Genomic DNA, 13,033 nt, shown 5'->3' on the forward strand with positions numbered 1-13,033 from the left:
AGGTAATGTGTTATTTAAATTGAAAGTCGGATTTATCAAGTAAAAGTAAGGTGCACCCTCAATTTTTTGAGCCACTGTATATTCATGTTTCATATAATTTTACTTCATTTTCATAACTAAATAATTCTGCTACAAAATTCTGCATAGAAATCTACATTAGAAAAAAATTCTAAAAGAAATATGAAAGAAACTACACTTTTTTTTATTACTTTAGATAGTGTTAGTATGAGCATCTAAATGACTTTAAAATTCTTTAAGTTAGTAAATATTATTTTCAAATTAAATATTTTATCTTCGAAATATTCCGATAATAACGTACCAATATACTATTGATAAAACTTATTAATTATCAATTAATTGATTAATGCTATTAAATTTGAATTCCCTGCAAGTAGCACTACAAGAAAATAAGTGTGCAAAAGGATTGATTTCATTATTTATAATAATAAATTATAAATTATACCCCAGAAAAAGAAAATAAATTAAAATGAGGAAAATTCTACTTTTTATTGCATTAATTTAAGTATGTTTTTAAAATTTAATTTATTGAATTCATTCAATAATTTATTTGAATTTATTTGATAATTTATTAGAATTTATTCGATAATTTATTTCGAATTTATTCGATAATTTATTTCGAGTTTATTTGAATTTATTCGATAATTTATTCGATAATTTATTTCGAATTTATTCGATAATTTATTTCGAATTTATTTGAATTTATTCGATAATTTATTTCGAATTTATTCGATAATTTATTTCGAATTTATTTGAATTTATTCGATAATTTATTTGAATTTATTAGATAATTTATTTGAATTTATTCGATAATTTATTTGTTTTGAATTTATTTCGATTTATTTTTGGAAGTCTTTAAAAAGATTGTAATTTTTACATGATTTTGCTTTATTGTTAACAATAAATTTATTCTGCATTTATATTGATGCGTTAGCTTTTGCAAGTTCTTGAACAACAACATCAAAATATTTCCCTTCGCAAAGATAATTTTTTTTTTACAAATGATATTTTGTATATAAAAAATTACTTTTATCTGGTTACAATTAAAGTCGAAATAAATAAGTTGTGAAAAAATAAAACTGTTAACAACCAAACGATTACTTACATGTTTCATTAAAAATATTCAAAAATGTGTACAAAACCTATCCATTATTTATCATTTTTAATCGGATTGTCTCTCTTCACATGCTTTTTAAAACACTTTCTATTCATTAAAAATTCTAGAAATAAAAAATTGCGAAATGAAAAGTGAATGCCGTTTAATAATTTTAATTATCTTAAGATAAAAAAATAGTTTTATGAAATTAAACAATAATTTTATATTTAAAATTTCATTATACATATTCATTCATAATACATTTCCAATACATCAATTACTTTCAAATGCATTAGAGTTATAATTAGGACTAATTAACGAAGAGTAATTATGTATTCAAGTTCTGTCAAGTTCAGCTGCCACAGACTATAGTGGAATTATGAATGAGGATGTCTGAAACATTTTCAAGCGAATTATTTCCAAGCGACAGCAAATTGAGAAGTTTTAGCTATAGAATCCATGATGTAATTTATGTCTCAAAATTCATCATATTTTGGGAAAACGTTTATATAAATAACCAAATAAAAGTAATTGACCGTTGGAAAAAAAGAAACTGAGAATGATAGAAGTGTTGATATAATATATTCTAAAAATATATATGTATATATAATTAATCTTATATGCATTTGATAAGTTACATGTCGGTATTGTCTCTGTTGCTGCATCGGTATACCTGAAAAGTAAACTGTGAGCTCTCTCTAGAGGACATTGTTTCTCACATTCTTAATAAAAAATGTTTCATGTATAAATATATTGCTTGAATTAAAATTGAAAGAAGGATAGATTCTATAATATAAACAAGTATTAAATTAGGTTGATTAGAAATAATAATAATTGTTAATGTATTTAACTATGCTTTTTTCTACATTATTAATATATTATATAAGCGCAGGTGATCAAATTTGGTAGTAATTATAACTGGAAAATTAAGTTTACCATCACTTATGTATTTCTAATTATATATGCGATTTTCTCATAATATTTAAAATTTTTGTAGCCGATTTGGCGAATTGGTATGAACGAGGATGGAACCTGGGACCTTGTGGTTCGTAGCCGTGTAACAAGACCACAATACAAAAACAATTGCCCGTGTTTTGTAGCTGTTAACTGGCTTATAAGCTCTTCAGCACACCAACCACTCAAAACAAAATGAAAATATGTATTTACGCCAGGATGTGTATTAAGATATTTATTGAAAACATCCGTCCTCATTTTATGATAGCCAATATCTCTCTCTCTAATTTAACTCTTTGTTTGCTACCTTGTGAAGATATACTAGTGCAACTAACAGTATCCAAATGATCAAAATATTGAATAGAATTCTACCCCATATCCTTGGCGCTTAGAATCATGGATTCTTTAAAGCATTGGGTAGATATGAAAAGTCTTTTTCGTCTTTTTTCATTGAGAAACATTACACAATTTGTCCCGAATTCCTACATAAATTAACAACTAAAATATTAAGTATATTAAAAAGATCTTAAAAGCAGTTTTACATATTATATGTGATATTTAATAATTATATTGTTAAATAATATGATCACTTATATCGACTAACATGTAAAATATATTAACACTTTACCAACCGGCCGTCGATTAATCGACGTTTTGTTCTCAGCGCTTACCAACCGGCCGTCGATTAATCGACGTTTTGTTCTCAGCGCTTACCAACCGGCCGTCGATTAATCGACGTTTTGTTCTCAGCGCTTACCAACCGGCCGTCGATTAATCGACGTTTGCTCCCCAGCGCGGTGAAATGGCATAGTATGTTCGAACCGCTACCGGTCGGTAAAGTGTTAAAAGTATCTACAAATATAATTGTCCAATATTTGGATAATATGCTTCATTTAAACGATTCTTGATTAAAAATAATGCATTAATATGTTTGCCCAATAAAGTTTTCTTGCTTCACAAAAAACACTAAAGCTGTGATAGAAATAGAATAGATCGATTTAGAATAGATGATCTCCTGCTCAGTTGGATTTAGCGGATGAGTATTTTAGCGAAAAGAACAAGAACATTTGAATTGTTTTGGGGGTGGAGAGTTCTTTAATAGCTGCCAGGAAAGAACATGAATCTAATGATATTGTGAAAGTATGGCAATATTTTAAAAACCATATTAGCTTCAAATTTTTCTCTGGCTCCGTCATATATTAGGATACAATGAAGATATACTTTGTGGCGCAACATAGTGTTATGCTTGTTCCTTTGCAATTCTAAATGTTGCCGCTAATAAACGGAACCCGTTTAGTATATTAGTAGTATGAATGCCGGCGTCCTGGCATAGGGGTAGCGCGTTTTCTCCGTGATCTGGGCTTCCTGGGTTCGAGTTCCGGTTTGGGCATGGTTATTCTTCCGTTGTTCTATCTGTGAGATGTGTGAATGTGCCCTCCTGTAAAACGGGGTTGTGCAAGAGGATGACTGATGCGTGAGTAGCAAAGTCGTACTCTTGGCCCTAGTTGGCGCTACTATAAAAACAAAAGACGCTCCCCCACCGGCTTAAAATCGCTGTCTTCGTAACAGCGGCCTTGTTCAAGGCAAGTGCCATAAGAAACAACAACAACAATAGTATGAACATTCTCATTTAGAAGTTACATGGAATCTATTTAGGGAAGAATCTCGTTTTAAGCCTAAATGTCTATACTTGGGTATAAATCTCGTAATTCTGAGCCCTCGATAAATGGAGAGAAAAAATGGTCTTCCATCAATCCCTTTACCTCATCAAACTTCTCTTTACATTATGTTTCTAAATCAAATTATCTTTTGCAAGATCTCTAAGATATATTATATTTCTTACAAGTAAAATAAATGGTGATTTAATTTGATGAAAGTGAAATTAACTGAGATTGTTTTAGATTGTTATATGCCAATATGAATTTTGGTGTGTACTTAAGACAATTATGAAATTACTTACTATATTTGTCAAATTGTGAAGATTTTGAAATTATTAATATTCATTATAATGTAATGTCACAGATCAAAAAGGAAATCATTCAAATTGTTGAAACTGAAATTTAATCAACATAACAATGAAAAGAATGAATCCAAAAATCACTTCCTAAATAAAATTTCCGATTTTATTTCCTTAACCAAATTTTATTAATATTAGTCTTTACTTTTTTGTGTGTTTTTATATCTTTATTGCAACTAACCAAGAGCGTCAACGAATTAAAACACACTTGGGAGATAAAAAACAAATTTCAATTTTTCGGTTTGCTGGAGGAGGGAGGAGAGACCGCTTATTTTCCTTCTTTCAAAAAAAAAAATGCTGGTCCAATTAATCTTTTTTAAAATTTATATAAAAGGAAATTTAAGAAATCTTTTTCGCACAATATTAATATGTTTTCGGATTAAAGGTAAATTTATGCATAAAAGAATGTACTTGTTTAAAACAGGTTCCTAAAAACAAAAGCTGCCATGTTAACTTTTTAAAAAATATTAATACTATTTTAAAGTGTACCATTAAATCAGGCAGAAACATAATTGCCAAAAATATGATTTAAAAATATTTCAATTAATATTTTAGTATTTCATTAATCTAAAAAAATATCCAATGAACTACGTTAAAAACAAGTGAATTCTCTTATTTCTTCCCCTTGATATTATGTACTTGAAGAAATTCTACTATGGGGAAGTATTACTATTTTACTATTGAATATTTTTTTTTTCGCATATCTAAATAAGTATTGATTTACGAATGGAATGTATTTGTCAAAAACAATTCTATGTAATGTAATTTACTATACCGATTTATGGTATTATCGAGAGGAAAGTAGAAACCATATGGTATTACTATTCAAAGTATGAGGATTTTTCTATGAAAAGCATATTTTGACTTCAAAATAGATATAATGCGATAAATATTAAAATGCTTTATTTCAATTCAAAGATGTTATTTGACAATATAAATCAATACCTAGCATTTTTTACAGTTGTGACCACATGTAATGATTGATATAATTTCATGTCTGTTTAGACAATATTATAACTTGCATATAATTTTATATTTCAGGCCCAGTTCGGCCGCATCCGAGGACTCAGTCATGTCGTTGGGTTCGGACGATGGAAATTTCGACAACATACACGTCGTGGTCAGGTGAGGATTTTCTTTAAATCGTTTTAAACGTGCTCTCAAAATGATTTTGAAAAATTTATTTTGATATACAATTAATATCTAAGAATTATACAGAAAAAAGAATATTAGGTTTAAGAATGAAAAAAATTTTTTTTTTTTTGTTTGGAGAAAATTTTAGCTTTCGCATGTCTAATTTCATCACGAATTTTTAATAAAATTGTACCAAGTCTTTGTCTAAATTAAAGATATTCTCACATTAGCCAAGATCATTGAGTTAAGATCTTTCTACCAGACTTAAAATTAGTACAAGATATCATAATGTGGTGGATTGGCAACAACAAAATTGAAAAACTCTTTTTAATTCTTTAACTGTTTGTTAGACTGTATAATTTCTATTTTACAAATGTATCATTGTTAACTGTATTATTATTATTTCTTCTTAAGCATTAGATTAACTGTGATTGTGACACAGAACTTTTTCACCCGCTTCGCTTTTATTTATTCTTAATCTTTGTGGTGTTTTCATTTGCTCAATGTTTTTCGGAATAGATTAAAATAAATATTTTTTTTTTCAGTAAAAACGATGAGAACGCTATTTTCTTAAGCAAATTTATTCCTCATTACGAACTAGGTTTTTAGAAGCTAATATCTACATTTAATATTGAGATCATAAAGTGGTGACCCGGACGTGATTTTGATGTTTATGATCTCTATAATAGTTTCACCATTCAGTTCCATTTTAACAATTGACAAGTTTTTGTTGGTCAATGCAGTATCTGTTATATATATATATATACTGAAATCTTTCTCTATTTAGAGTTCGGCCTCTTACGCGCCAAGAAGAAGGAAGAAAAGATATACAAGCAGTAAGGTTTCCGGCAGAAGGGCAGATTGCGGTAAGAAATTTTGCAAACTTATTTACATCATAAAATGTCTTTAAATTTAATTTAAAAATGTTTTGATTGTAATAAATAATCATATAATTCCATTGATGACGACATGAAAATATTATTCTTAAAAGGCAGATACTGTTAGGATTATGAAATTAAATTTCAATATTTGTCCTATTAAGCAGAAAAAAAAATTCAGATTGTAATATCTTAAAAAATTATGTGAAATGCTATTTTAGCTTGCATAAATATATTTGATGGTAGCGTTTTTTTAAGGACAAAATTATAGTTGTGATATATTTAATAAGTATTGTCTTAGAATAACGTGATGTGTTTGAGCTCGATTGTAAAGAATCTGCAGAGTCAAATCATGTCAAATTTTGTATACGTAGAATTTCTAAACAAGGGGATTTTGCCTATGTTAAAGCAGAATATATATAGATAATATGTAATGATATTTTAAACTCAGATTTCAGTTTAATTAATTTCCAAGATTTTATCTTAATTTAGCCCGTAGTAAGTTCAATCTCTTATTTCTTGATCCAATTCCACTTTCTCTACTTAATTAATTCAAGAGAAGCTATGTAAAATTGCTGAATCGGCTAGAAGCTTAACTTTCCCACACTCCGCGTGAAGAGACAAAATACCGCTGATGAGGCAAATTCTTTTTTAAAATCTCCCTGTGTTTTCCCTACCTTGTCCGTGCGTGTAGCGGAAATCCCTATCGAAATCTCATTATATATTAGCACTATGAAGAAATATTTTCCCCATCAATTTCTTGGGTTATATAAGACCAGGGATAAAATGTCCAAGAGCTTTTTCCTCATTTTCCTTTTTGTGTTGTGTGTGTGTTGCTCGTTGCTCGTCGCTCGTCGCTCATCGTTTGTACATATGCCTGCTTGTTCAAAATGAAATAAAACGACATCATGAAATCAAAAGTATTTCACTGTCTTCAAACTGCATTCGGTTTCACATAAAATAATGCTTATATATATATATATATATATATATATATATATATATATATATATATATATATATATATATATATATATATATATATATATATATATATATATATATATATATATTCGTTTCTAACTGTGATAGAGCTTTGGATGCAGTTGACCAATTCAAATACATGGAAGGATTGCAAAAGTAGCACTTTTCTTTATTTCCAATTTTATTTTGACTACATGGATACAAGTGTTTCAATGAATTTATGCTGTTTTTATTCAAAAAAGTCAAAAGCTAGCACTTTTATTAGTAAAGTGACTCCTTACATCGGTCATGCGTTAAGTACGGAGTAAGGTGCCATTTTGCAGATCTGAAATGAGATGAGCATTTCTTTGTAACGGCATTTTTACTCTCAAATCTCACCCTTTGCAAATCACACTTTTCTGCAGTAAGATCATCTAAAAATTAAGATTAGTAATAAAGCGTTGATAATCTATCTACTTTAAAGAATCGCACAGCACTGCAAGTCTGAAAAATCAGTGTTGAATTGCTGTATTCTATGGTAAAACATGATTTCCATTGCATTTTTTCCTTTCGCATTTGTGAATTCAATTCATGAAATACTTGTAAAAATGATACCAAAATAAAACTTGTTTAATAAACTGATATTTTTATGAATTGTTTGACACATTTACTTGATAAAAAGCTGGGGCTTATTGCACTTTTTTTTTGTATAAATCGAAATTTTATAATTGAAATAATACATAAATCAAACGATTGCATTTGCTTAAGAGATTTCTTACAATCGAATTTTTTCAAATTTTATTTTATACACATCCTGCATACTGAACAATTAATTACTTTTTTAACTGTCACAAATTCAGAAAATGTTTATAAATTTAATAATTTCCAATTTTGATTTTCCTTCGTTATAGTTGGATGACCATTCAGTGGGGCAGCCACGTGTATTTACTTTTCACGTGGTTTTCGAACCAGAAGCTACACAAGAAGAAGTATTTGACCATTGTGGAATAAAAAGACTCATAGATATGGCTTTAGATGGGTAATAATTTTTGCTTTATGTAACTTACATGCGTGCTTCGTAATTAGTTAAAAAGTAATTCGAAAATAAGTTAAGGAATTTTTACTTTTTCAAATCGGGGTCAAAAAACAGAAAATAGTACTTGAATTAAAAAATCATAATTTTTGAATAGAGGATTTAGTGATTACACTGTAAGAGATGTCAAAATGTCATTATCTTCTAATCGCTAATCAATACATACATTTTGTATTTATTTGAAATGTTTCAAGCAATATTTTAAAATGATTTTTAAAAAAATAAGAGCGATGCTTAACATACACTACTTTTAATTAAAGTGGTATTTATACATATTTCGCTTTTATTTGCTTTTCAATGTCTAATCTTTTATTAAATTTCTACCATTTAGTGAGTTTATTCTTTTAAAAAACTCGTCTAAATAAGTTTAGTGTTAAACTTCTTCTTATTTGCAGGTTTGCATGCACTGTTTTGGCCTATGGTCAAACTGGAGCTGGTAAAACTTACACACTAACTGGTCCACAGGTAAGTTTGAGCTTAAAAGGTGGAAAATAATTAAAATAAATTTCAGAAATAAATTTTTATTAGTGTATTAAAAAAAATTTTTTTCATTAAAAATATCACAGAATCGTGAGTATCAGAAGATATATTTTAATTCATTTAATTTATAATATCATTAATAATATATTATATTTTAAAATAAATTTGATTCGTAATGAGTATTCAGTAGTTTTCTTTCTTATGATGTCAATTGAGGCCTAATTTCTTTATTGTAATCGTGCATTTACGATTTTATTTTAATGCTTAGTTTTAAAAATGGTTACATTTTAATATATTAATGACATTAAATTTTTAAAAAAAGCATTTAAGTTCTCATATTTTATACTTTTTAATCTTTTATATACTTTGTAATTTCAACACAGTTCATAACTTTTCCCCCTTTGATCCCTTCTAATGGTGTTATTCTCCTAAGATCGAAATTTTTGTCGAAATCAATCACTTAATCAGTCAGGCAGTTTCTAAAAATACTGAATTGTGATTGAGCGCACAGAAGTATGCAAACCATCAGCCTTCTAATATATCAGGAAGTGGATGCAAAACAGATTATAAATTCCACCGTTCCGTACATGAAGCAAATTCCAGTCAAATGAATTCGTGTAAGAAATACTTTAAAAGCGGCCTCATTTAAGATTGTATAGTTTAGTTTTTGTCACTTTATCGCAGCAATTTATTCTGCGCTGTAGCTTGAAAAAACCCCCATTTTTTTAAACAATGTTGTGAATATCGAACCAAAATATTATGAAATGTTTGCTTTTATTTAATTGATATTTTCATAGTGAATTGATATAGGAAGCATTAACTTCTGGAGCATCAGATACTGATACTTCATGATATTATCAGAAATAGAATTTATTGTTGAAGCCGATAGTATAGGAACTCAGATCTTTTGCAATGAGAGATCCAAAATTGCTGCTTGACTGTAATAAATAAGAATTACTTTCGAATATATTGAAAAATTTACTAATGCATTTAAATATTATTTAACAGCTGCTTTATCATAAAATGGTAATACAGAATTCCGCTTTAATTGTGGCTCAATATTTGCATTATAAATTGCCGTAGAAAGATATTGTTACGAAAAATCCGCCAACTGGTAGGTAGGTGTACGGTGAAAAGATTCCAGTTGCTACAATATTGGATAAAGACGTTTTATTCTAAACGCAGACATGAATTCACAATAGAAAAACACAGACAAAACGTACACAACACATTTACAATAAACAGCAGCACTCAAACAGCAAAATGGTGATAAACAACCATATTAACAAAAAGTGCTCATAGAGAACTCATTCAATTACTTTTGAGTTAACTCAACTGATTCGACAACCCTCAGTTGTGCCTTTATCATCCCCATGATAAGGCATCAAATGTCCCAGAACAAATATCGTAACCAAATCCTAATGGAGCTATCGCCATGATTATCGAATAATCTGAGTTCTTCATTTTTTTAGTCAATTGATGGCCAAGGCTTGGGAGTCACTGACCTATTCAGGATCCGTATATCTATCTATAAAACTTTCTTGCTTATTGTAAAACTAATTCCACAGGGAAGCAATATTACAATTTTGTACCAATATTTACTTTCAACTGAAAAAATGCTTTAAATAAACAAAATATATTGTATGCTGTTTGAGTTTATAAATATACCAACAGAAAAATTACGAAATCTAATTTCTTACCCAAGCTCTCCGTTCTTATTAGTCATATTTAATAAAATATTTTTATTGCCATTTTGATCAAATAAAATTCAACTTTTCTGTTACCTAACCAGATATTATTATGAAGATATGAACATCATTATTTTTGATCATTTTAGAACATTTCAACACCTGCCTTAATATAGAAAAGCAAATCAACAGATTCTGCTTTCTTGATGTCAAAAATAATGACATTCGAAATTTCATGACTTGGTTACGTTTGATCGCAGAAAACTAGAGGTTCTTTTCTTTAAAATGTTTTCATAGGAAAAATATTTTTCTAAGTATGACTACCATAACCGAAAACAGTAAATGGTCTCATTGGTATATTTATCGAAGTGAGACAAAACAAAATATAATTATTTATAGTATAAGTTAAAATATTTTTTTATTTGACACTACATGATTATACCAAACGACTTAAAAAAGTGTCTGTTTAGCTACAAATAGTCCACAAACAGTATTTTTTGTCAATAACATTTAAAGAACACTATTAAGATTTTGTTGTCCCCTTCTCAAAAGTGAATGATGTTTTTTTATGAGGGTTTTAATTTAGATTTTGTCTTTTAGAGTGATGATTTACTCCGCCCAGGCGTAAGACCGTCCCCTGGTGTCGTCCACATGGCTTTTGCTTATCTTTTTAACCAAATAAAGCAAAGAAAAGACATTGAATACATAGTACAAGCTTCCTACATGGAAATTTACAAAGAACAGGTAATGCAGGAATAACCTTTTGTAGATTGTTAAATTCGTCATTGAAACATATCTACTTTTAAAAGTACATAAGTAGATTAAAATAAAAGTATTTCCCATATGAAATAAATACAATTTGTTATTATTTATTTTGCATAAAAATATTTATTATTTTTAATAGATATTTTTTTTTCTGAAATAGTATTTAACCTTAATTTTCATACTAAAGAAATGTGGGTATTTAATTACATTAGAGAAGCAAGATCCAAATTATTTTTATCCTCTGACTGGGCTCTTAACCAAGATTATTTAATACTGTGTTGTTTAGCAACGCATTGTGTGCAGTGTAGCTACTAGAGGATTTCCTCCAAGACATTCATTTGAATTAATTCATATCCATGAATATGGATTTCTAAAATAAAATTTAACCTTCAAAATGAAAATTCATTATACTATCATTTCAAGTGTGTGTTTAATTTATGTTTAAATATAAGAACATGAGGGACAATTTGTTTGGTGAGAGAAACTATCTGCTAGAGTATTTTCTTCAAGGAATTAATTCGGGAATAACCATTAATAACCATGAGACACTCCACTTTGATTTCGTATTTAAGTGCTATTAAAATAGGGCAAGAAATGCATTGAAACAAATTTAATACAACTGCAAGGGTAAATTTTCGAATTCTAAGGCTTATAAAAATGATTATGTAAGACTATACTTGTAAGTATTGTGGTAAAATGTTAAAATTGTGCTTCATTTTTAGTCTAACGTTTTAACTAAAAATTCAAAACTTTTTCTTAGTGAGTGTCTACGCCTCATAAAGTAATTATTGATCTTATAGATCATTTCAAAAGTCATATTGCGCAATTAGTAGATAATTTGTAACTTATAGACATTATTATTTTTTAATAAGTTCGATCTTTAATGTTTTTATACATTTTTTCATTGATTTGTATTGTACGAAGTAAAATTTATTTTACTTTTATTTCAGGTATTAGACTTACTAAATCCGTCCACAAAACCTCTAGCTGTCCGGTGGTCCAAAGAAAAAGGATTCTATGCAGAAAATCTATTTAGTGTTGAATGTGAAGACGCTGGAGACTTAGAAGGAGTCTTGGACGAAGGTCTCAAATATTTTGACCATTCCTTGATCTTGCAACTACTTTTTCGAAAATTTCTTTTTTTTTTCTTTCCCATGTCGACACAGCTTAATCAAAGGATAGTGAGCTGATTTGAGAAAAAAGTTGATTCATTTATTTTTAACCCAAAAATTTGCTTAAATTCACCTATATTTTGAATAACTTAAACGCAGATTTAGAAATTCGAAGACAGTTTTCTCAGCTTAATATTTTTTTAGTGATGAACTTTAATGGCATGAATTTATATTATTAGCTATTTATATGTATCAAAAGGTTGCGGATGTGTAAAATGAATGCAATTAATTTTGATCGTGAAAATTTAAGTGCTAATTGCTGAAAATCAATTTCATGTCTAAACAACAGTTGTAATATCGAATCGAATTATTAAAAACAACTGATTTCACATGAAGTAAGAAAAATTAATGGTACATATATAACAAAATTCAATATATGGCAAATGAAATTCAAATAATAAAATAAATATATTACACAAATATTTTTAAAAATTAGAATTTCTAATTTTCTAAATTCTTTTATTTATAATCAATATTTCTAAAGCTTCTGATATTTAAAAACTAGGATATTGGTAATCTACAAATCTGTATTTTAGCCTTACTTAAAGTCAATAACAGGTATTTAAAATCGAATTTATAAAGCAGAATTTTTTTTAATTGAAAAAAAACTATTCATTCGATCACTCTGAGGAAACGAACAATTTTATTATTCCGAATATTTACATTTATAGGTATAATATTTAGTGCATCAAATAATTAAAATATGGATGAGATAGAGGACAGTGCCAAAAGCATTATTCCATAAAAATAAATATGATAAAATAATATGATCCGT

General features: G+C 28.1%; 1 protein-coding gene across 2 annotated transcripts in view; it reads left to right on the plus strand.

The window, feature by feature from the left end:
* Window positions 1–13,033, plus strand: part of LOC129966099 (kinesin-like protein KIF12) — a 90,133-nt gene that overhangs the window by 56,071 nt on the left and 21,029 nt on the right. For both annotated transcript variants that reach the window (XM_056080479.1, XM_056080478.1), the window contains exons 2-7: window positions 5,127–5,210; window positions 6,007–6,085; window positions 7,972–8,099; window positions 8,549–8,618; window positions 10,922–11,065; window positions 12,037–12,169. In XM_056080479.1, coding sequence (XP_055936454.1) covers window positions 5,127–5,210; window positions 6,007–6,085; window positions 7,972–8,099; window positions 8,549–8,618; window positions 10,922–11,065; window positions 12,037–12,169 — 638 coding nt within the window. The remainder of the gene's footprint in view (window positions 1–5,126; window positions 5,211–6,006; window positions 6,086–7,971; window positions 8,100–8,548; window positions 8,619–10,921; window positions 11,066–12,036; window positions 12,170–13,033) is intronic.

Source organism: Argiope bruennichi, chromosome 4 (assembly GCF_947563725.1).
Source record: "Argiope bruennichi chromosome 4, qqArgBrue1.1, whole genome shotgun sequence".
Lineage (NCBI taxonomy): Eukaryota > Metazoa > Arthropoda > Arachnida > Araneae > Araneidae > Argiope > Argiope bruennichi.